At 51.1% G+C, this 24,454-nt stretch overlaps 2 protein-coding genes and 1 long non-coding RNA gene across 9 annotated transcripts in view; 1 reads left to right on the top strand and 2 right to left on the bottom strand.

The window, feature by feature from the left end:
* The window catches only part of LOC126962392 (uncharacterized), a 30,952-nt gene extending 10,716 nt beyond the window's left edge, over positions 1-20,236 (top strand). Inside the window, exons 3-4 of the long non-coding RNA XR_007728678.1 lie at positions 15,570-15,702; positions 18,665-20,236. This is a non-coding gene — a long non-coding RNA (uncharacterized LOC126962392). The remainder of the gene's footprint in view (positions 1-15,569; positions 15,703-18,664) is intronic.
* The window catches only part of CDC123 (cell division cycle 123), a 421,061-nt gene that overhangs the window by 383,001 nt on the left and 13,606 nt on the right, over positions 1-24,454 (bottom strand). The gene's annotated exons all lie outside the window — the stretch shown is intronic.
* PROSER2 (proline and serine rich 2) overlaps positions 12,838-24,454 on the bottom strand; it is a 49,436-nt gene continuing 37,819 nt past the window's right edge. For 6 of the 7 annotated variants that reach the window (XM_050803243.1, XM_050803245.1, XM_050803247.1 and 3 more), the window contains 2 exons: positions 17,949-18,201; positions 12,838-15,578 (listed from right to left, as the gene is read on the bottom strand). In XM_050803243.1, the coding sequence (XP_050659200.1) occupies positions 14,662-15,578; positions 17,949-18,201 (1,170 nt within the window). In that variant the 3' untranslated portion in view covers positions 12,838-14,661. Of the gene's footprint in view, positions 15,579-17,948; positions 18,202-19,291; positions 19,393-24,454 lie in introns of all 7 variants that reach the window. The other variant, XM_050803249.1, reaches the window with a different exon arrangement.

Genomic DNA, 24,454 nt, shown 5'->3' with positions numbered 1-24,454 from the left:
AGCGTAGGCCGGGCCCTGTCTTCCCTGACTGCTGGGGCTGGCTTGTCCAGGCTGGCCAGACTGATGGGTACAATTTCAGGAATTTTATGAGCCAGGTGTTAAACACAGCCATCATTTTAAAATTAGGCAAACATACAATCACATAAGACAAAGGTAATAAGTACTCTAAATTCATCACTTCCTAATCATACCACTTTTTCTTTTTTTTTTTTTTTTTTTTGGAGTGCAGTCTCTGTTGCCCAGGCTGGAGTGCAATGATGTAATCTCGGCTTACTGCAGCCTCCACGTCCTGGGTTCAAACAATTCTACCTCAGCTTCCTGAGTAGCTGGGATTACAGGTGTGCGCTACCACACCCGGCTAATTTTTATGTATTTTTGGCAGAGATGGGGTTTCACCATGTTGGACAGGCTGGTCTTAAACTCCTGGCCTCAAGTGATCTGCCCACCTTGGCCTCCGAAAGTGCTGGGATTATAGGCATGAGCCACCATGCCTGGCCCATATCACTATTTTCTATACTTTTGATGTTATTTATGTCCACTATGTCTGTATGGAGGGAGACCACCATGTGACGATTTGCTCATGCGTGTCTCTTACTGACTCTGAGCTCGACATTGTCAGATTGGTAGCTGGAAATGGGCCATGGTGGGAATATTTGCACCATTGCAATTGGCAATTGCTATAAATCAGGCTTGATTTATGGTTCTGTTGATTATTCTTTGCAGTGATGTTAGTAATACAGATTAAACTTAACGGTGCATTGTACCTGTAACCATGCCATTGTGAATAACACAAAAAGTAGAGGAAATATTTTTCTCACATTTGGAAATTATTCTGTGATGCAGCAAAGAAGCTGCTTGTGTCATTGACAAGTTCAGAAATACATGCTGCCAAAGCCAAAAAGAGGCTTCGGTTTAATACAAATAATTAACACGAAGGGGAGAAATGGTTTACCACCTGTTCACTTATTGGATTTAAGGACACTTGTTGGGGAAAGAGCAGAGTAAGATGCAACTCTGTCAAATCATGGCTGAATATGTTTGGCAAAAAATCAATAAAAACTGAGCATCAGTCTGTTATGTGAAATGGAATATTTTAACATTTGTAAGTTGTGTGCTCTGTGTCCTTTGTATCATTAGAATTTATAAAATTATAAGTCAACATGCACACATACATGTTTCTTCAGAGAGCCAGTTGCTGAACAGTTAACAGCACACCGCTGCCCACCTCCTTTGCCTGGGCTGGGTCGGTGCCTCTCTTTGCTGCTCCCACAGAAACCTGTCCAGAACTCTAATGCGACACCTCTTCGTGTGTCTCACTTACTGAACTTCTTGAGGACAGAGTGATCTTTGTGGCTCCAGCACTTAACGTGATGCCCGGCACATACTAGGTGCCTTCCCCAAACTGAGTGAATAAAGGGGTTGAACAGTTGAGTGGGCGAGGACTGGATCATGCTCTCCCCATGGCATTGCTGCTTCCTGGAGAGGTGGCTGCATTTCCTGGTCCCTCCGCAGTGGGTGTGGCCATGTGATGAGTGATACGTGGAAGGAGGATGCCAGTCAGCCTCAGGCCTGCCCTCCAGTGAATCCACGAGACCCTCCAGATCGCTCTCCTTCCCTGCAGCCTCTGGGAGCGTCAGAGGCCACATGCTCCTACCAGTGTAGCTACAGGGTAGAAAAGGGATGCCTGGCCCACAAAGTGTGAGTAAAATAAGCTTATTTTGTTAAGCCACTGCATAGCCTCACGCATCCTGACTAATCTGATGAGGATGCTGAAGCCCAGCCATAGAGGTGCCTTGGACCAGGCTGTGCCTTCTGTGAAGTGGCAGGCCCAGCCCAGAGCCCATCTTCATTGTCACTCTACCTCCTACCTCTGCCCATTTCTTCCCTCCTGAACACTTTTTTGGAAATACAGAATAAAGTGTGAATCTGAGGTGAGTTTTGTTCTAAGCCCTGTTTGAGACAATACCTGGTTAGGACCCACGCATGGTGACGCCTCCAATGGCAGCCAACCCAGGAGGCACACGACGCAGCCTGTCATTAGAGGATCAGCCAGGGCGGCTGATGTCTGGGATTCAGGCTCCCATTAAGTGTTATTAGCCTTAGCCTCAGTGAGGTTTCACCCACAAGCAACCTCCCTGGCCTTGTCATTTACCACTTCCTTTGGCTTATCTAGACCAGATCTGGTACTTGGGCAGATGGAAAACCAGCTTTGGATGTGACACACTCGGGCCCCAAATGCCAAGCAGGACAAACAGCTCCTTATTCTCAGCTGAAAAAAAACCTCAGCGTAGTTGCACGAACATTTAAATGTGGATTACGAGTCGGGCATTAGGCTGTTTACTGTAGTACAGTACATATAGTGTAGCCTAGTATAGGGCAATGTGTGTAGCATAATTATAAGTCTAATGTCCAGTATAATGTGGATCAGTACAATATGCATAATATTCGTGGTACAGTATGATGGTACAGTATAATAAGCATAATACCACATAGTCTTCGCTGCCTTGTTCCTTCCTCTCCTGAAAGCCTGGCTACTTTCCCATTGATTGCAAACGGGGAGGCTGAAACCATCAGGTTGAAGTCACAGAGGCCAGATCAGCACCGTGACTTGGGTGAGCTGGCACATTCCTAACTCCTGATTACCTGGTGATGACACTGGCCTTCAACTTCCTTGGCCCCACCCAGTCTCTCCGGGGCAGGGATTCCATCCATGACTTCTGCTTGACCCTGAAACACCATTCTTGGCTTGGCTTTCTGTCTTTTTTTTTTTTTTTTTTTTTTTTTTTTTTTGAGACGGAGTCTTGCTCTGTTGCCCAGGCTGGAGTGCAGTGGCGCGATCTCGGCTCACTGCAAGCTCCGCCTCCCGGGTTCACGCCATTCTCCTGCCTCAGCCTCCCGAGTAGCTGGGACTACAGGCGCCCACAACCGTGCCCGGCTAATTTTTTGTATTTTTAGTAGAGACGGGGTTTCACTGTGGTCTCAATCTCCTGACCTTGTGATCCGCCCGCCTCGGCCTCCCAAAGTGCTGGGATTACAGGCGTGAGCCACTGCGCCCGGCGGCTTTCTGTCTTTACCACGAGAGTCTGTAAGCTCCAGAGGAGAAGAGTCTCGCTTCATGTTTTGCTTTTGTTATACTGTATCCCTAGCGTCTAGGATGGTGCCCAAGTGTTTGTTGAATGACTGCTAGAACGCAAGGCCTGTGTGGGCAGGGTGCCCCTGCTCATGGCACAGTGCTCTATCCAGGGACTGTGGAGACTGACAGCGCCACATGGGAGCCCCCCACTGCCTTCCTCACACCTCTGACTCCTGACTGGCACTAGGTCTCTGCACAGGCTGTGCCCTCTGCCTAGAATATTCCCCTTGGCGTCCTTCTAGCCTTCCCTGACTACTGCTCCTTACTCAGTCTCCCAGCCCCATGTCTCCCTTGTCACAGTGCTGCCACACCTTCTTGCAAGTAGCTTGATCGCTTGTCTGTCCTCTGCCCTCCCCTGGACTGCGAGCCTGGGGAGTGTGGGGCTGTGTCTGTCCTGCTCCCCACCGTATCCTCAGGATGGCCACAGACACGCATACGCTTAACAGGTGCCACATGCTAGAAGGACGAATGGAGGAATAGCTGGCCACAGCCAGGTGTGGCCTTGTGAGCTACTCGAGGGATACCTGGAGGTCATGTATGGGGGTGCAGGAGGTGTGGCCTGGCTCTGTGTCGGGTTGAAGCTGCCTCGGTCATTGGCGGTCATGCTCAGGACCAAGAAAGTGGCCTGGGTCTATTCTCTTATCCGAGCTGGACTGTCTGCTTCCTAAATTGTGACATTGGCTCACAGTGATGCTTCTGAGCCACTCCTGTTTATCAGTGTTCACACAGTGATTCATTTTAAAAGCTACTTATTAAACACTTACTGTGTGCCAGATGCCCTGCTAGGTTCTGGGGGTACAGAGATCAGCACGGTGGGGCCCCACCTCCAGGAGGTCACAGCCCCGTGCCCGAGCTGCGCCTGAGCGTGCATCTTCTACTGTGCTCCTCAGGGCAGCGTGCCGGGTTCTGTTTGCCAGCCCAGTACGCTGAGATCCCACCTCCCTGGGGCCCATCCCAGAGTTTCTCATCCATCAGGCGTGAGGCAAGTGTGATCATGTGTGTGTCTCACAGATTCCCCGGTGCGTGCTCTGCCGTCGGGGGCCTGCACTCAGAAACCCTGCCCTAGACTGTCCTAGGCTGGCAGTTTTCACGAGTCCTGCACATCCATGACCTCATCGTTTAGTCTTTCAGCCTCCCTCTCCTGCGTAACTTCAGTGCACACAGCAGGGGAGAGTCGGCGTTGTGTCTCGGGCCCAGGTCTTCCTGTTGGACGCTGCCCTCTCCTAGTGGCACCGGCTGGTACAGGAACAGTTTCCGGTGCCGTCGGAGTTCTAGGAGAGCTGCGGGACCCGGCCAGGGGAAGCTGTGGGGAATTGGCAGAGGCTTTCCGGAGAAAGGCCGGAGGAGGCCATGTCTGAGAGGCAGGGTGGCGGGTCGCCTTTCCGTTCTGCAAGGAGCACGGGCTTGGCAGGATGGGCGGAGGCAGAGCAGCTCGTGGGCAGGGCCCCAGGCCCCTATCTAGAAGGCAGAGGAGGGGCAGGTGGCGTTCCTTCCTGGGCGGGCCTCCTCTCCTCGGCAGTTGGGACTTGGGTCTCGGTCATCCCACCTCTGTACAGGCCCCAGCGGGAGGTCGGGGCAGCCTTGGCCTGAGAGTGCTGTGCGTGATGGCCAGACTGGGGCCTGTGGCCCTGCAGTTCACACAATCGCCCCCTCTGTGTCAGCCCAGGTGGCCGTGGGACTCTGGGCCTCATAGTTTCCAGCGTCCCTGGACTGGGCCAGGCTAGTCCGGGTTCAGTGCTGTCTCATCAGAAGGAGGCTGGGAGGGAGAGCAGGGAGGGGCCGGCTCCAAGAAGAGCTCCATGTTTCCACGGGCAAGGAAGGGAAGGTGGAAAACCCTGCGCTGGGGCGAGCAGCTTCCTCCCGTGTTGTCTCTGAGCAGGAAGCCAGGCCTGCCCAGCCCCGGGGAAGGAAAATAACTCTGGACACGTATTTGTAGAAAGTGGGAAAGCCCTGTTTCTCAGGGGTGGTGAACATTTAAATGTAAAACTGGCTTCTCTGCTGAAGTCCCCACTGACTATCCGGGAGGGGCCCAGGATGCAGAGTGGCCGGGGCTGCCGGTGCCTGGTAGGGGCTGGTTGTCCCTGATAGGGGCTGCCTGTCCCTGGTAGGGGCTGGTTGTCCCTGATAGGAGCTGGGTGGTTGTCTCTCGTTGGAGCTGGTGGGTTCTCCCTGGTCGGGGCTGGTTGGTTGTGCCTGGCTGGGGCTGGTTGGTTGTCCCTGGTCAGGACTGGTGGGTTGTGCCTGGCTGGGGCTGGTTGGTTGTCCCTGGTCGGGACTGGTGGGTTGTGCCTGGCTGGGGCTGGTGGGTTGTGCCTGGCTGGGGCTGGTTTTGTCCCTGGTCGGTACTGGTTGGTTGTGCCTGGCTGGGGCTGGTGGGTTGTCCCTGGCTGGGGCTGGTGGGTTGTCCCTGGCTGGGGCTGGTGGGTTGTGCCTGGCTGGAGCTGGTTGGTTGTGCCTGGCTGGGGCTGGTGGGTTGTCCCTGGCTGGGGCTGGTGGGTTGTCCCTGGCTGGGGCTGGTGGGTTGTGCCTGGCTGGAGCTGGTTGGTTGTGCCTGGCTGGGGCTGGTGGGTTGTCCCTGGCTGGGGCTGGTTGGTTGTCCCTCGCTGGGGCTGCCGGGCCTGTGGGCTTTCACTCCTGCATCTCGTCTTGCTCCCGAGTTCCCAGGGCCATGTAGGAATTCCCTGCGGTGATGACGGGGATGAGGAGGGTGTGAGCCAGGCACATGCCAAGCACCTGACACTGGTGTCGCTGAGGCCCGTCTTTGAGGACAGTCTCTCCCCCCAGCCCTGGCCCTGCCTCTGCGTGCCGTGGGGAGGGGAGACCATGTACTTATGAACTGCTCCTTCCATCCCAGGCGGTCTGAGTGCTCTACAGTTCCCCGGACTGAGTCGAAATCTCTCCACCTGTCCTCTCTGTGGCCACTCAGAATGATCTGGCATGACAGTCCCTCAGCCTTTAGAACCTCCCAGCTGTCTGTACTTCCTGGGTCAGTGTGCTCCGTGCTTTCCACCGGCTCTGGGCTCCTCTGGAAGCTGCAGGCTTCGATGTGGAATTGAAAATCCAGCAGGGGGCCGGGCGCGGTGGCTCAAGCCTGTAATCCCAGCACTTTGGGAGGCCGAGACGGGCGGATCACGAGGTCAGGAAATCGAGACCATCCTGGCTAACACGGTGAAACCTTGTCTCTACTAAAAAATACAAAAAAACTAGCCGGGCGAGGTGGCGGCGCCTGTAGTCCCAGCTACTTCGGAGGCTGAGGCAGGAGAATGGAGTAAACCCGGGAGGCGGAGCTTGCAGTGAGCTGAGATTCGGCCACTGCACTCCAGCCTGGGCGACAGAGCGAGACTCCATCTCAAAAAAAAAAAAGAAAATCCAGCAGGGTACACTTACAGCAAAATGTACCTTTGAAATCTGGTACATTTTGGAGGATCTGGTTTTTAGAAACAGCAAGCAGTCCCTTGGAATCAAAACTATATGAGGTGGATGACTGAGCTGAGAAAAAAACAAAAATCTGGTTCAAAAGGAAAACTTGAGTGATTTTAAAAACCTGGCCTAGCCGGCGCGGTGGCTCACACCTGTAATCCCAGCACTTTGGGAGGCCAAAGGCGGGCAGATCAAGAGGTCAGGAGATTGAGACCATCCTGTCTAACAAGGTGAAACCCTGTCTCTACTAAAAATACAAAAATTAGCCAGGCATGGTGGCAGGCACCTGTTAGTACCAGCTACTCGGGAGACGGAGGCAGGAGAATGGCGTGACCCGGGAGGTGGAGCTTGCAGTGAGCCGAGATCGCGCCACTGCACTCCAGCCTGGGCGACAGAGCGAGACTCTGTCTCAAAAACAATAACAAAAACAAAACAAAACAAAACAAAAAACTTGGCCTAAACTGGCACTGAAAGTAGTTATTCCTAGATAAATTTACAAAAGATAATCAAAATGATAGCAAGGTTACCAGACAAACTGTGGGGCTTCCCAAGGCAAGGAGACCTCAGTTTCTTGAGAGCTGGCACACCCAATAAAACAGAGACAAAAATGTCAGCAGTGCCACTGAGGAATATTGGCAGAATTGTGATAATTTGTGACAGGGCAGGAGGGGCCAACAGTTTGTAGGGTACCCGTGTCACAATGGAGCTGCAGCTGGAAACGTGTAAGGCGAAATACCACCTGGTCCCTGCTGTCCCCTGTGCTGGGCCCGGGGTGGAGGTGGAGGCGGAGGCAGGCCTGGGCAGTGCAGTGCTGCCCAGATGCTGGGTTAGAGCCAGGTCCCTGGACTTTCCACAGAAGCCTCCTTGCCTTTCTAGCAACAACCACGGCTTCAAAGGCCTGCCAAGGAGCGGATCGGGCAACCCCAGGAGCTTGTGTAGCCGTGTTGTGTGTAGCAGTCCTGCACGTCAGGGCGCTGGAAACTCCTACAGGCAATTCTAGGTTCTAGAACCAGCTTCTAAGTGGGGGAAGGGAGACAGAGGCCACCAAAGGACCTGCCTGGAGCTGGGTCCCCAAGGCCGAGGTCATAGGCACCAGATTCAAGGACCCCCCTATCCGCTGTCTTGGGGGCCCTTCTCAGGCCCAGACTCACCATCCACCTCCCTTTCCTCTTGGAAGCTGCCCTTTGCCCCCGCTCCCTCTTCCTGCCAAGCCTGCCCTCAACTGGCCCAGCCTTCAGTTGCCTTTTCTTGTCACCCCTCTAAGTGGCCCTGTCCCTGTTACTATGCCCCTGAGGCCTATCTAAAGATCAGCAGGAGCCATGGGGAGAAGGGGGCCAAGTTCGTTGAGGAAGTGACTCTGTGGGTGGCAAGGAAAGAAGGGAAGCAAGAGGGCAGGACACACTGGAGGGTGCAGCCTGGCTGCCAGGGCAGGGCACCTGCGGCAGCCCCCAGAGGCCCCTGAGGAGAGAAGCGAAGCCTCCCTGTTCCATGTGTAAGCTGCTGGGACAGCCCCACCTGTCAGGTGGCCGTAGGGAGAAAGGAGCTACCATCTAGCACCACACAGTGTAGGCATATGGCAGGGACACAAAGATTGGCTGAATGTGTGAATGAATGCATGAGACTCTCATATCTGGTACCTCCCCGCTGCCGTCAACCGTTTTATATGATAGATGTTTAAATTCAGTTCTTGTGGCTTTTAAGATTAGACTGAAGGGCCAGGCACAGTGGCTCACACCTATAATCCCAGCACTTTGAGAGGCCGAGGCGGGTGAATCACCTGAGGTCAGGAGTTCGAGACCAGCCTGGCCAACATGGTGAAACCCCATCTCTACTAAAAATACAAAAATTAGCTGGGCGTGGTGGCGGGCACCTGGAGTCCCAGCTACTAGGGAGGCTGAGGCAGAATTGCTTGAACCCGGGAGGCAGAGGTTGCAGTGAGCTGAGATGGCGCCACTGTGCTACAGTCTGCGCGGCAGAGCGAAACTCCATCTCAAAAAAAAAAAAAAGAAAAAAGATTGGACTGACGAATGAAGAGCCTCACAGAAAGCTTCACAGTCACATGGTGATGAATTAGGGAAGTCACGGTCATGTGAACCCCTCAGCCCTGAGTTGGGAAGGCGGGCGCAGGAGATGGGGCACCTCAGCTGCTCCGACATCTGGGCACGGCCAGTCCTTCTTAAGCCTTCTTACTCTTTGAAAACCGTCTTCCCAAGCAGAGGTTATTTTCCCCAAATTCAAAATGCCAGACGCCAAGTGAATAGTCACGTAAAAGGGATACAGTCTGTCTGATTTCAAGGACCAGGAAACTTGTAGAGTCCGAGAACCGGTTGGAAACTGAAGGTGGCCAGGTGGCATTGCTGGCTCCATAATCTGTTAGAGACATGGGTTGTATGAGGACTTGGGCCATTGCATAAGGGCCACAGAGGGCCAGGGCATCTTCAGAAACAAGGGCAGGTCCCTTGCTGCCATCCTCACACTCAGGCAGTTCATGGGGGGAAACGCACCGGCCCCGCAGTCAAAGGGGCCTGGGCCTGAATGGGAGCTGTCCTTGAGTTGTGTGCACAGGCTGTGCAGGCCCGGCACGCAGCTCCCTTGTTCATTCAGCCCCACCCCTGAAAGGCATTTCCAGAATTTAGGTCACTACTGTTGGCAGCGTTGCTTCATGTACAAACACTCTGAGGTTAAAGTTTATGAAGGGTGACCTGTTCATCAACCACTGAGTTCCAGCAGCCTCCGCTTGCAAATGTGAATTCTTATCTGGGGCTGGGGTGGGCTGGTCATAGCGACTGCTCTGACTGCAGCAGGGGACGTGGGGGTGGGGGTCGCATGCTGGCCTGGGGTTCCTGCCATCTGCCCAGCCCGCAGCAGAGAGGCCTGGGGCTTTGAGCATGCCTACAGCGGGTTGCACTTCCAGATGCTCCCGAACCTCAGAAGCAAGGGTCAGTGAGGGACAGGGTGACCAGGGCTTTTTTTTTTTTTTTTTTTTTTTTTGAGACGGAGTCTCGCTCTGTCGCCCAGGCTGGAGTGCAGTGGCCGGATCTCAGCTCACTGCAAGCTCCGCCTCCCGGGTTTTTACGCCATTCTCCTGCCTCAGCCTCCCGAGTAGCCGGGACTACAGGCGCCCGCCACCTCGCCCGGCTAGTTTTTTGTATTTTTTAGTAGAGACGGGGTTTCACCGTGTTAGCCAGGATGGTCTCGAACTTCTGACCTCGTGATCCGCCCGTCTCGGCCTCCCAAAGTGCTGGGATTACAGGCTTGAGCCACCGCGCCCGGCCTGACCAGGGCTTTAAAGCAGCCTCAGGAGCCAGGAAAACCTGCATGAAACCCAAGCAGTGAAGCAGGAGGGGACCCGGCCCGACCCTGCCTTGCTCCAGATCCTCCTGTGCCCAGGACAGAGGGGTCTGGCTGTGGACCCCGCACTCAGATCTAGGGATTGCAGTGGGATCCAGGCAATGCTGGGGCGCCGTGACCCCGCTGCACTCTGCAGGGTGTTTTGGGTGCTTCTCCCCTAGGCTGGAGTTTGCCGTTTAGGTCGTTACCAGGAGTCACCATGCAGCAGCCCCTTCTTAGCTGGTTGCTGCATAGGAAGCTCCTACAGTCTACGTAAGAAGCAGGCCTGGAGGACACCCTTTCGGGCTCCTGGGTATTGGCTTCCCCCCTCCCCCACGGACAATACCCAGGAGGAAGCACGAAGCCCGCTTTGCTGAGTGATGGGCATTTCATAAGTCTTGTGAATGTGGAATGCAGAGGGCTGAGTTCTGCTGTCTTGTTTGGAAGAGGCCTTTCAGAAAGCCTTCATCTGTCAAACTCCAGCGCGGACTGTTGCCATGGTGAAAAGCGCGGGGTGGGAGGGCCCCTGGGCCTTTTCTTCTATGGATGGCTGGATGCCCCCACAAGGCTTTCATGCCGAGAGAAAGTGGTGATTCTGGCAGTGAGGGAGAAGCCCCAGAGGCCTGGGGGAGGTAGACCACGTGGAGTTGGCTTCCCAGCCACGCCTCCGCTTCACATTCAATGACAGAGCACGTGATTTCCCAGAGCGGCTTGCAGCTCTGTCTTCTTTCCTCAGCTTTTGAAAGCAGGGCTTGTCCAACTAGCAGATTAGAAAAGGAGATGGGACTTGTTCCCCCTACTGAAAAGCAGGGGAGAAAAGCCTTGTGAAGAGAAGACACAAAACCTGTTTGGTGACTTGTTGTTTCAATGAAAACATAAACCTCTCCAGGTGAGCACTCCCAACTCCTCCCCTTCCTCCTCCCCCAGCAGCCCTGGCAGGGACCACAGGCATGATGAGAAGAACAGAAAAACAAGGCAACTGCTCACTCAGAGTTCACCATTCTTTGATGGCAGAAGTTTAAGACCCCAGGAAGCAGTTTAGGGGAAAACAGGTTTGTTAATCTCGCCACGTCACAGCGAGAAAGACACGCAGAGAAACAGTCTCTTGCTGGGGGAAGTCGCCGTTGGGAAGACAGCACGGCAGTTCGGAGTTTCTCGATAAGGAAATTGTTGTCATATTTTATCTTTCTCTTTCATTCCTCTCTATTAGCCATTAAATACTGATTTCCTTAGATTACCTATTGTATATTAAAAAAAACAAACACCAAATCACTCTGACAAGTCAGAATCCTCACAGCCAGAGGTGTGGAAATTTAAAGAGAATCCATTTCTTTTTTCTTTGTTTGAGAAAAGGTCTCGCTCTGTTGCCCGGGTTGGAGTGCGGTGGCAAGATCTCGGCTAACTGCAACCTTGACCTCCCAGACTCAAGCGATACTGCCACCTCTGCCTCCTGAGTGACGTACTACAGGTGCATGCCGCCCGGCCGGGCTATTTCTTTTGTTTTTGTAGAGATAGGGACTCACTATATAGCCCAGGCTGGTCTCGAACTCCTGGGCTCAATCGATCCCCCACCTTGACCTCCTAAAGTTCTGGCATGAGCCACCGGCCAAGAGAATATATTTCCGATTTTTTGTTTTTTTAATAAAACAGTCAGTCTTAAGGTTTCCATAAGGCCTTGCTCATCACCTCTGCTCAGCTCTTTACAATAGCTGGTTCCAAGTGGGCATCCTACAGTGGAACTCTGCACCAGGAATTTTGAGTGAGGGATCCTAAATTCAGAAGACAGCTGGTATAGCCCAGGAGGGGCTGAAGAGCAGGCAGGCAGCGTAGGCTGTGAGCCCCGTGCCTGGGGCCGCCCTCAGATGCCTGTGAGTTTGGTCAAAATGCATGAAGCCGAGGGCTCTATCATTAAACACGTGGAGAAGTCGTCCTCCGAATTCTTGATGAAAGCAACCCAGGATCGGTGTCTCGGTCTTTCCTGTCCCTTCTGTCCTCAGCCAGCCTTATAGGAGAATGCGGACGGGGAGACGCAAAGATCAGCATTTCTGCCAGTCGCGTGAAGTTGGGTATGCATGCCAGGAACCAAGTATCAGAAAGGGGGGGAGGAGAGGACTGCAGCAGGTGCTGTGATCCTGTTTGGTGTTGCCATCCGCCCACGGGACTCTGGTTTGGTCATTTGCACACAACTTTTGGAAAGCAGAGGATATGGCTGGGGCAGTGGCTCACGCCTGTAATCCCAGCACTTTGGGAGGCCGAGGCGGGCGGATCACATGAGGTCAGGAGTTCGAGACCATCCTGGCTAACACGGTGAAACCCCGTCTCTACTAAAAATACAAAAATTAGCCCAGCATGGTGGCGCGTTCCTTTAATCCCAGCTACTCGGGAGGCGGAGGTTGCAGTGAGCTGAGATCACGCCACTGCATTCCAGCCTAGGCGAAGGTTATTCTCTCTCCCAGTTCTTGGGAAAAGGGAGACAACACCGTCTCAAAAAGAAAAGGATAATTTTGTTTTTTCGGATTTAAGCATTAAGATAAAGAGTTTTGTAAAAGCAGAGAATGATTTACAAGCATCACTTGGGGGAAAAAGTGGGGCATTTAGGATTCATCTTTCCATTACGATTTTGCTTTGAGATATGTTTGGTCCTTCAAATTACCGTGAACCATTTGACCTTTAAGAAATGACATCATATAATTACGGCAAGGAAACTAATGCCTCTCCACAAACTGGGTTTGCCAACATAAGTACACCTACGGGTTAGTTTAGCAGCAGCTACAATTTGAACTTTGTACAAAACATATGGCTTTAATTAGTAGGGTTTTAGACACAAGAAATGACCAGGGTGACAGTCAGTGTAACCATGAACAAACAGAAGAAATTATGAATAAATAGAAGGAAAGGGTATAACCATTTAAAAGAAAGTAACTGAGAATATAGCATGCAATGCAAAAACAAGCTTAAGAAAAAACTCTTAAATTTATTTTTCAAAAATGTGATTATGGCAACGAATAAACTAATATGCAGTCCAGTTCACCCTACTCACAGTGAAATCATGGGGTCAGTGAAAAATACACTGTCCTTATCCATAGAGTATTTAAAATGCCGGTTGTATCAGGACCTTGTTATTGAACAGTGTATGGCATCTTGCTTTGTAAAGAGGAAGCAGCCCTTATAAATCCTTTAAACCAATCCAGCATTAACAGGAGTAAAATTTACAGTAACTACTTTTGAAAGGTAAAATTAAAGCACCTATTTAAATTAAGATCATCAAGAATCTATGAGGTTATTATTCATGAGAATAAGAGCTGGATGAGACTAAATATTGCATTTCTAAGGAAAAAATTATAATCATGCACTTTATGTAATTTACAAGGCAAATGGAATACTATGAAAAATGCCCTCCATAGCACATTTAAGTCTGAATTTAAGTAATACTCAATGGGAAAGAAACAGGCTCTGTTACGGTGCTGGCGGAGACATAAAAACACAAGGGTGTGACTGCTCAGGGCAGCCCGTCCCATCTATTTTTAGAGGTCTAAGACTCCAGCCTTAAATAGTTTTGATAATAACGCTTGTGGCATAACTCAGCGTGTAAGACATAGTCTGGGAGGAAACCGGTTCTTTTCCTGCTAACCTCCTTCACTGGTTTTTCCCTATTAATTCTGAGATGTTGCTTGTGGAACATGACAGTCAGGTGGATCTTTAAGAATCTTTTGCTTCCTTCTGTTGACCTCAGAATATGCAAAACTAAAATTAAGTGATAAAGGAGATTAGTTTTCTAAAAAGTTCCATCTTTAGTGAAGTCTTGCTTACTTGGAAGCAGGGAATATTACTTTAATTGGGAACAGAGGAACATTTTGTTAAGGAAAAAGCACTTTGGGTTCACCAAAATATCATGGAGACGTGCCCTTAAGACACTTCCATACTAGGAAGTAACAATTTCTTGTATCATCCGTCAGGATGCTGAGGTGGCTCTGTCTGCCCAAGAATAGGAAGCGGGGGCATCCTGTAGTGACTTAGGAGGGTGTTCAGAAGTTTCTATTTAATAATGATACATGTGGACACACAGGATACCTGTGCATGTATATGTTGACACATATGTATTTAAAAACATACACACACAGGCTCAGGCAAACATGGCCCAGACCGCAGAGTCTGATGAGACTTGCTTTCTCAAAATTACCGTTCTGTTTCACTCCCAAAACTCTAAGGTTTCATTGCAGTTTTCAGTAAAAAACAAAACTGGGCAAACTAAATTACGTCAAGAAACAAAAGCAAAGTTCCATGATGCCTCACCCTTCGAAAACAAAAGCGAGTATATTAAGACATTACAAAATGTAACAAGCATTTTTTTTTTAATTTTCTTAGAAAAGGCGGGGAGAATCCTGAGTGGAAGGGATCTGACCTTTCATGTCATGTACTTCGAGAAAAGGGTAGATGAGACTCAAGAATGATAATCAGACCAGTCCTGCTCCTCCCAGCCCCCAGAAGATGGCATTTACACATCACGGACACCCATGGGTCTAAGGTTCTTGGGTTCTCAGTTCTTGGGAAAAGGGAGACAAGCCCCCGGCCGGATTCTTTCAGGGAAGAGTCCTCTGTTCCGGTGGCTGGAGCCGCTGGTGCGGGCTCAGCCCGGAGGCCCCAGCCTGGCCCCTCTAGACTCTGATGCGCCGCAGAGGGCAAGGGGTCCCCTGCCACTTCCGTTTTAGGCCAAACAGCTCCTGCGTGCAGCGACTCTCTCACCCTCTCTTCACGGTGGACCGGAGCCCGCGCGGCCCTCACGAGCTCTCCCTGAGCAGCCCCAGCTTCCGCAGCGCCTCCCTGCGGGCCTCCTCCGAGGAGCCGCGGCCTGCGAACTGCACGGTGATGCCCTGCGGCCGGGGCAGGGAGTCTGCGAGGCGCCAGTCCTGGGCACCGTCGGGCTGCCGGGGCCCGGGGAAGCTCTGGCGGGCCCGCGCACTGGGCAGGGCCGGGCCGGGGCGGAAGCAGAGGGACTTCCCGGTGGGCGCGAAGGCGCTGGGTGCGCTCTTCAGGGCCTCGTGCGCACTTGGGAAGCCGTTGGCCAGCGCCGGGCCCCGCGGAGCCTGACCCCCTGCCCGGAGACTCTCAGCGGGGCCAGGCAGGCCCTGGCCCCGTGCCACCTGCTCCGGGGAGGAGCTGCCCCCCGGGGCCCCCTCGCCCACATCCCCTGCGGCGGGGAAGGCGCCGGCGTGGCCGTGGATGGTGGCCAGCACCTGCGCCCTGCGCTCCTGCACGCTGACGGCCGCCCTGGACAGGGTCCTGTGGGGCTCCCGGGCCGCGCCGTTGGTGACGATGATGTTGCTGGGGAAGCGGGGGGCCTTGGGCTGCGCCGGGCGACTGGGCCCCGGGCCGGGGTCTCTGCTGCGGGGCCCCCAGGCGGCCGGTGTCCTCCACTCCTCGGGCCGGCCCTCCCTGGATGGGGATGTGGGCGAGAGGGCTTCGTTTCCAGCCAACCTCTCGGAAATCTTCTGCGCAATAACGAGGGGCGTGGGAACGGAGCGCAGGAGTCTGGGGTGCTCCACTGGCGGGGAAGGGGCGCGCAGCTCCCTCCTAGGGGGGTCGGGGGTGCTGGGCACGGGCGGTGGTGCAGGAAGGGTCTCAGGAGCTGGGGGGTCCGGAGGTGGAGGAGTCTCAGCATCTTGTTTCCCGTGCTCCTTCCCGGCAGGTGCAGGCCCTGGAAGACGAGGGAGGAGTCTGTGAGCCACCAGCCCACGTGAAAGTAAATGCATGAAGTTCCCTCTGGCTGAACTGAAAAGAGCCTCAACCTGGACCTGACACCAACTTCCCCGGTGCTGCCTGTGAGTCAACTCCTCTCTCCCGGTTTCCGGGACTAGGGAAGCAGAAGGTGGTATATGTCATGCGCATGACCTCACTTTGAGAAGGGACAAATCACGATAACCCTGCAAGTCAGACAGTCGGCACCTAGGAGACATCCCCTCCATGCGGGCTGCTGAGGCTCCAGCCCCTAAGGCTAGGACAGGACGCAAGTAGTGACCAACTCATCAGGGGAGTTTACAAAGGGGAAACTGAGGCTAGAAAGTGTGGCACACACCGACACCAGCAGGTCCTTCTGGATGAAGGACATGTAGCTGTGTCACTTTCCTCTATGACAGAGAACTTAGCAGGCCTGCCTCTGAGTCCTTACATAGCATGTATCAATCACTGATCACCTGGCACTGCCGTACTTACACACCTCTCAATACAACACTGGGCCGGGTGCGGTAGCTCATACCCGTAATCCCAGCACTTTGGGAGGCCAAAGCAGGTGGATCACTTGGAGGCCAGAAGTTCAAGACCATCCTGGCCAACGTGGTGAAACCCTGTCTCTACTAAAAATACAACAATTAGCGGGGCGTGGTGGTGTGTGCCTATAGTCCCAGCTACTCTGGAGGCTGAGGCAGGAAAATCACTTGAATCTGGGAGGTGGAGGCTGCAGTGAGCTCAGATGGCACCACTGTACTCCAGCCTGAGCAACACAGTGAGACTCTGTCTCAGGAAAAAAACAAAACAAAAAACACCCTGAAATTCATAACTTGTTACGTTCATATCTTCAGAATCTCACAATGTATACTCTGTGGGCACTTACAATTGTTATGAATATACCAGGTGAGGCGGCTCACACCTGTAATCCCCGCGATCTGGGAGTCTGAGGTGGGAGGATCACTTGAGCCCAAGAGTTCGAGACCAGCTGGGGCTGGATAGTGAGATCCCATCACTATAAAAAAAAATGAGCCAGGCATGGTGGCACACACCTGTAGTGCCAGCTACTTGGGAGGCTGAGGTTGGAGGATCATCTGAACCCAGGAGTTGGAGGGTGCGGAGAGCCAGGACTGTGCCGTTGCACTCCAGCCTGGGTGACAGAGTGAGTTCCTGTCTCACAAAAACGAAAGAAAAATTATTATGAAAATATAATGTTAGAGAACTGACGGATAGGTGTAGCTGATTTTTCAAAGAGTGTTTTCCTTGGCATGACTATGTGGTCTCACATTTTATATAGTAAAAATGTCCAGTACATTACTTCTCTGAAGAGATGGCTGCAAACCAAGCTCCATATTTACATGGAATCCATAACTGTAGTCTATGAAGTTCTGAGTAATACATAGCCTTGCTTAAAAGACATATGGGTACACATGTGCACACAATTTATTTCTAGTGGCTTAAGACAAATGACAGTATTTTATCCTTACCAGGGCAAAAATAATTTTTTCCTCATCCCTTCCAACATTAACCCCTTGGCCACATTTGTTTCCAGTATCCTTACCAATCAGGGAAAAAAAACTGGAAGATATTTTTCTCTGCCCATTTCCCTGCAGCTCAGGGATCACCAACACACCTGGTACTGGTCTGTGGCCTGTTAGGAACTGGGGCGCACAGCAGGATGTGAGCAGTGAGCAAGCGAAGCTTCATTTGTATTTACAGCCACTACCCATGGCTCGCATTGCCAAGCTCCACCTCCTGCCATGTCAGCAGTGGTATTAGATTGTCTTTCTGTTTTTGAGGCAGGGTCTTGCTCTGCCACCCAGGCTGGAGTGCAGTGGCACAGTCTCGGCTCACTGCAACGTCTACTTCCTGGTTCAAGCGATTCTCGTGCCTCAGCCTCCGGACCAGCTGGGACTACAGGCATGAGCCCACGTCCAGCTGACTTTTATATTTTTAGTAGAGATGAGGTTTCACCGTGTTGGCCAGGCTGGTCTTGAATTCCTGGCCTCAAGTGATCCACGGTGCCCAGCCTGTAACACAGAATAATTACCTGGAAGCCATTTCCAGTTTTCCTTCTTTCTGTGCGTGTGTATGCATTGTGTATTTAAAAAAAAAAAAAGTACTCTCCGCTTATGTGCCCAGCTCATTCCATTCTTTATTCTAGTCCTTCTGGCATTTCCCTTTGCTGGACAACGAAACTGCCAAGGATTCTTTTCCCCTATAAGAATCTTGTAAGACTCAACAGCTTCTACTGGCAAGCACAGGGGAACACAGAAGAAGTATCTCTGGGTCTCACAGACACCAGCAAACCATGTTCCAGGGCTGGCCTGTGCTTCCCCCTCACCTGCTGCCTGCGTCTCCTCTGGGAGGCCCTTGGCTTCCCCGGCGCCAGGTGCCGGCTGCACTAAGTCGATGACATCTTCGGGCTCGGAGGGACTGGAGGTGCTCTCCTCCAGAGACGGGGAGCAGAGGCAGCACACTCCCCCATCACACAGCACTGGCTCCTCAAAGTCCTCGTCCAGGGAGTCAATTGTCTCCTCAAAAAACAGGAGGACGTCCTTTTCCTCATGGGTGAGGTACTTCAGGCTTTCATCATCCTAGAGTATAGGTTTGGGGATTGGGAACAGAAGAGAGAAAACAAACAGTGGCTTCACTAAAGAGACAAAAGCCGAAGCAAAGTTGGGATCTGTCCGTAGCCCAGGGCGGAACTCACTGTGTCCTGAGAATGCCCTGCCATGCGGGGTGCCCCTGCCACACAGTGCCCGCATGTGCCTCTCCATCGCCCAGATGGAAGGGAACGCACTCCGAAAGGCAGAGCGAATAACAACGCCTCAAAGCTCTTAGAACAGGCCCTCGCCTTGCGGTTCCTAGCAAGTCAATGACAAGAAGCAGCTGTTCGGGGCACACTGGACAGCTGCTGTCAGCCTACTGCCATCCCACACACTTGCTTTTCCATCATCACGGGAAACCTCTGCTTAAAGATGGTGGACTGAACTCGCATATTTATCTCCTTTCTCACCAGAAACCTTACTAAAACAAAGGGTTTTTTTTTTTTTTAAGGCACAAATCACAACAACAAAATAACAGGAAGAGAGATGGTGGAGCACGTTGTCATCTTTGGGGAATCTGAAGAATTCAGGAGCCAAAAGCAGGGCAGGTGGAGGGCAGGACAGGTGGAAACTGACTGAGAAGGCCCAGGAAAGCCAGTGACCCACCTGCTGTGTCCCACAGAACTGCCCAGAAGCTCCGGTCCTGGAGGTGCTGAGCAGCTCTGGAAGTGTGGGCAAGGTGATGGCGAAGACGGCCCAACTGTTCGAAAGTCTCTTTCAGAAGCGGCGAGCTCATCCTGGCACAGAACTAGCCACTTACTCGAAAAAGGTGACAGAGGAACCCTGAAGTGGGGCCATGGGTGCAGCCAGGTGACCGCCCTCCAGACGGAGGACTGTGCACAGCATCTCTGGGGAATCTGAGGAATCCAAGAGCCAAAAAAGGCTGATCCCGAGGGTTCCCCAGCAAGGTCAATCCACAGGTAAAGACTACAGTCAACGAATCCCCGTGTAGAACTGCACAGCAGTTTCTGACTGTCCTGCTCTGGAGTATGTGCAGATATCTAATAACCACCGAGCATCTGAGGAAACCGTGACCGTGAAAGAGCTATCAAAACCAAAGGACAAAAAAGCAACCTACAGGAAACGAACTATGTGGAGGGACGGAAAACTTCAAAAAGGCTATCGTCATCAGTTGTCAGGTAAGAGGGGATACTGAATCCACACACAGCATGATGTTTTCTTTACAGGACAAAAGAAGACTGTTAGAAATTTAAAAAACAACACTAACAGCAGAGAACAATGAAAAACTAAATAAAAGCCTAAAAGATAAAGTTGTGAAATCAGAAAACTACGAAAAGAAAGGGTAAGAAAATCAAAGGATAGAGCTGGGAGGGCCACTTTGTGAATAATGAGAGTTCCAGAAAGAGAAATCAGAGAAAATGAGAGGAAGAAATTATAAAATAAACAAAATAATTCAGGGAAATGCCCGTAAACAGGAGCACACGAGTTTCCAAATTGAAAGGGGTCCTTAGTGTACAAACTAACGAATAAAATCAAACAGACCCATGCTGAGGTATGCATCATTGTGACATTTCAGAATACTGAAAACCAAGAAAAGATCCGGAAAGCTTCCCAGAGTGAAAAAGCAGGTCACATACAAAAGATCAGAAATCAGAGGCCAAGTGTGGTGGCTCACACCTGTAATCCCGTACTGTGGGAGGCTGAGGTGGGTGGATCACTCGAGCTCAGGAGTTCAAGACCAGGCTGGCCAACATGGTGAAACCCTGTCTCTACTAAAAATACAAAAAGTAGCTGGGCGTGGTGGCATGCACCTGTAATCCCAGCTACTCAGGAGGCTGAGGCAGGAGAATCACTAGAACCCGGGAGGCAGAGGTTGCAGTGAGCCAAGATCGCACCACTGCACTCCAGCCTGGGTGACAGAGCAAGACTCTGTCTCAAAAAAAGAAAAAAAGAAAAAAAAAAAAAAGATCAGAAATCAGAATTTGATAACTCCCTGTGTAAGTTATGTAAGAGAATATCCTTGTTTTTAAAATGTACTTCTGTATTAAGGGGAGCATTATGTAGCAACTATATTCAAATGGTTCAGAAAAAAAGTGTGTGTGTGTGTGTGGAGAGAGCGCATGTTAAAATGTGGAAAAAATTTAAAAATTGGTGAATCTAATTAAATGGTATGTGGGAGTTCTCTGTGCTATTCTCACAACTTCATTAAGTTTGAAATAACTTCCAAAAAATTTAAACAAACAAAAGATCAGGAAACAGAAAACTGCAACAGACTTCTCAGCAGCAACACCAGAAGCTGGGAGACAATGAGGGCTAAAAACCCAGCTAAATTCTCAACTAGAATCCTATACATAATCCCATTATTAATTAGAACTACGGAAGAATAAAGGTGTTTTTAAGACACGCAAGGTCAGGCCGGGCGCGGTGGCTCAAGCCTGTAATCCCAGCACTTTGGGAGGCCGAGGCAGGTGGATCACGAGGTCAGGAGATCGAGACCATCCTGGCTAACATGGTGAAACCCTGTCTCTACTAAAAATACAAAAAAAATTAGCCAAGCGCGGTGCTGGGCACCTGTAGTCCCACCTACTCGGGAGGCTGAGGCAGGAGAATGGCATGAACCCAGGAGGCGGAGCTTGCAGTGAGATTGCGCCACAGCACTCCAGCCTGGGTGGCAGAGCGAGACTCCGTCTCAAAAAAAAATAACAAAAAAACACAAAAAAACAAACATGCAAGGTCTGTAATCTGATCTCCCATGCCAGCCTTTCTGAGGAAGCCACTGCAGGGTAGTCAGGAAGGGTAGCTGTTCCTCTCAACACGGAGTAAACCCAGACAGAAGTCACAGAGCCAGTTAACAGGAGCATCCACATGAGAAAGCCGCAGGGAATCCCAGAATAATGGTGGCTCCCTGGGAAGCCACCTGTGCGCTCAGCAAGTAGTCCAGTTCACAGCAAGCCTGAGGGCAACACAGGAAATCACGCAAGCAAAGAAAACAAACTACGATCAACCACAGAAAAACTAATGTGAGAGAAAGCATTATCATCTATGTCCAGCAATATACACACCTATACCATAACCGAGTTGTCTCAGATTGAAATTATGCAAACTTAATACACACGGAAAAAAAACCTGAAAGGATATACAGCAGTATGTCAATAGTGGAGTTAAATAACAAATAGGTAGAGTTAAGAGTTGTTACCTCCCGTGAGTATGAAATGGAGGTGGTACATGTGGACTGATGATTTTATAAATCTTACAGACTATTTGACTCTATAATACTATGAGCGTGGACCTTGCTTCTGCTGTGTATTTTGTTTTGTTTTTGTAGGGGGATGGTTTCACTCCTGTTGCCAGGTTGTTGAGTGCAGTGGCGCGATCTTGACTCACTGCAACCTCTGCCCCCAGGGCTCAAGCAATTCTCCTGCCTCAGCCTCCTGAGTAGCCGTGACTACAGGTGCATGCCTGTGCCCTACTAATGTATTTTTTTGTCTTATCAAAAATGATTAAGAGCTGACCCATGTGGTGTAGACTGATGCTTTCCACACTGTGATCTGCGAGATACTCAGATGCCCACCTACCCAAAGCATCTAACTCCCAGGCCCATACAGAGCCTGTGGTCTATACGATTTCAGAGGCTGTAGCTGAAGGCATAGTATACTGTTGTTTTGGGCATGAAAACACAAGAACACATGCACATTTCTCAAGCTAGCCTGGTCTTATTAGCTTAATCCTGAGAGCAGGATGGCTCAGGAAGAGGAGAGATACCTAGGCACGGCAGGCAGGCAGAACATTAGGTAGGCAGGCAGAACACTGCTAGGGAGGATAAGCAACGCGCACCCGTTGGGTATAAACCTACACACAATCGCTGGGTCTGAAGACGTGTGTCTGCTTGGGTGGGCGGACACAGCTTTCCGAAGTGGTTGTACTGACTGACAGCTGCTTTCAGCAGGGCTGGTTGCTCTAGCGCCCCGAAGGAGAGAAATGCAGTCATATTTCACTGTGATTTTCAATGTCATTTCCATGAAGACTAATGATGTTGAACTTTTTTTCTCCATAATACAGGTGAGTACTCCTCCTCTAAAATGCTTGGGATAAGAAGTGTTCTGGATTTTTTCACATTTTGAAATATTTGCATATACATAATGAAATATTTATGTTTCACATATGCCTTTTGTTGATTTTTTGGAGACCACGTTTTGCTCTGTTGCCCAGGCTACAGTGCAGTGGCACGGTCACGGCTCACTGCAGCTTTGGTCTCCCCAGCTCAAGTGATCGTCCCACCTCAGCCTCCCCAGTAGCTGGAACTACAGGCAAACACTGCCATACCCAGCTAATATATATATATTTTTTGTAGAGACAAAGTCTTGCTCTATTGCCCAGGCTGGTCTTGAACTCCTGGGCTCAGGTGATCCTCTGGCCTCAGCTTCCCAAAGTGGTATTACTGGAGGCATGAGCCACTGTGCCCAGTCTGTAATAAGTCTTGATATCTGGCAAAGTCCTTCAGTTTTGTTGGAATTCTTAAAGTCTTCCTTCTTTAAGTCTGTTCAGCTTTCGTAGTCCTTTTTTATTTTCATATAAATTTTAGTATCAGCTTGTCAATTTCCATATTCACATGAACACACACATACCCCTGTTGTGACTTTAATTGGGATTTGCAGAGAAGTTTCTCAAATTGGAAAGAACTGATGTCTTTGCAATCTTTTCTTGATCCATGAATATGGCACATGGCTTCATTTATTTAGATGTGTGGTTCTCAGCGTGTGGTCTTTGGACCAGCAGCAGCATCTGTGAACTTGTCAGAAACATTCTTGGGTCCAATCCCAGATCTGCTGCATTAGGAACCCTCAGGCACTGGGCCTGTCAGTCTGTGTTGGACGCAGCCTCCAGGGAGTCTGATGCGCTGACGTTTCAGATGCGCCGACGTTTCAGATGCACAGATCTGGCCCTTTAATTTCTCTCAATGATTTCTCATAGTTTCCAGCGTAGACATCTTGCACGTTTTCTGCCCTGTGTCTTCCTAGGTATTTGCTATGGCTCCGCCTACCCTTCACAGTTAACTTTCCACCATTCTCTCCTTTATATTCCTCAGGAGGTATGGCCAACTCTTTGGTAAAGGGTCAGGTAATAAATATTCTGGGCTGTGCAGGCTTTAGGGTAGCAACTACTCAACTCTACCAAGGTAAGGAATTAGCCTCACTTTTGTTACATTGAACTTTATTTATAAAAGCAAGGAGTGGGGGCAGCTACGGGCCACAGGCTATGGTTTGTCGCTTCTTGCTCCCTGCTCAGGTCCATCACTGGCTCTTCCTAGGTCAGCTTCTAAGGCAGCGACGCCCATCTGTGCACGGCTGCATCTCACCTACTTTCACGGCTGGATTTCAAACCTCAGCCCACCCCCACGGCATCCCCTGAATCACAGCCACACGCACGCACCTGCTAAGCACACAACCCAATACGACAGTATAAATCATGCTCCTGCTGTCTACAGCTTACCACCCAACGAGGGCTTCAGGTAAGAACATCAGCAACTGCCCTAGAGTGTGGAACTCCTATGACAAGGTAAGCCTGGGGTGTGATGGAAACACAGCGTGCATGGTTACCAAGCCACACTTCCGGGGAAAGGGGTCTGTGCAGGAAAAACTTCAGAGAGGAAATGACACGTCAGTCAATGGCCTGGAAGAACTGGATGAGAGTTACGCAAGAAGGAACAAGGCACAGTCATCCACGCAGCATTTTGGAAAGATCATGTTGGTTATAGTGCAGAAAATACTGAATATGGGAAACAATTTATTACTATTATTATTATTATTTTTTTTTTTTTGAGACCGAGTCTCACGCTGTTGCCCAGGCTGGAGTGCAGTGGCGCGATCTCGGCTCACTGCAAGCTCCGCCTCCCGGGTTCCCGCCATTCTCCTGCCTCAGCCTCCCGAGTAGCTGGGACCACAGGCGCCCGCCACCGCGCCCGGCTAATTTTCTGCATTTTTAGTAGAGACGGGGTTTCACTGTGGTCTCGATCTCCTGACCTCGTGATCCGCCCGCCTCGGCCTCCCAAAGTGCTGGGATTACAGGCTTGAGCCACCGCGCCCGGCCTATTATTATTATTTTTAGGAGTCTCGCTCTGTCGCCCAGGCTGGAGTGCAGTGGCACGATCTCAGCTCACTGCAGCCTCTGCCTCCCAGGTTCAAGCAATTCTCCTGCCTCAGCCTCCGGGGTAGCTGGGACTACAGGTGCACGCCACCACGCCCGGCTAATTTTTGTATTTTTAGTAGAGGTGGGGTTTCAC

Source organism: Macaca thibetana, chromosome 9, assembly GCF_024542745.1.
Source record: "Macaca thibetana thibetana isolate TM-01 chromosome 9, ASM2454274v1, whole genome shotgun sequence".
NCBI classification, from domain to species: Eukaryota; Metazoa; Chordata; class Mammalia; order Primates; family Cercopithecidae; genus Macaca; species Macaca thibetana.
Note: the sequence above shows the minus strand (reverse complement) of the source record. Positions and strands in the feature narration are given on the sequence as shown.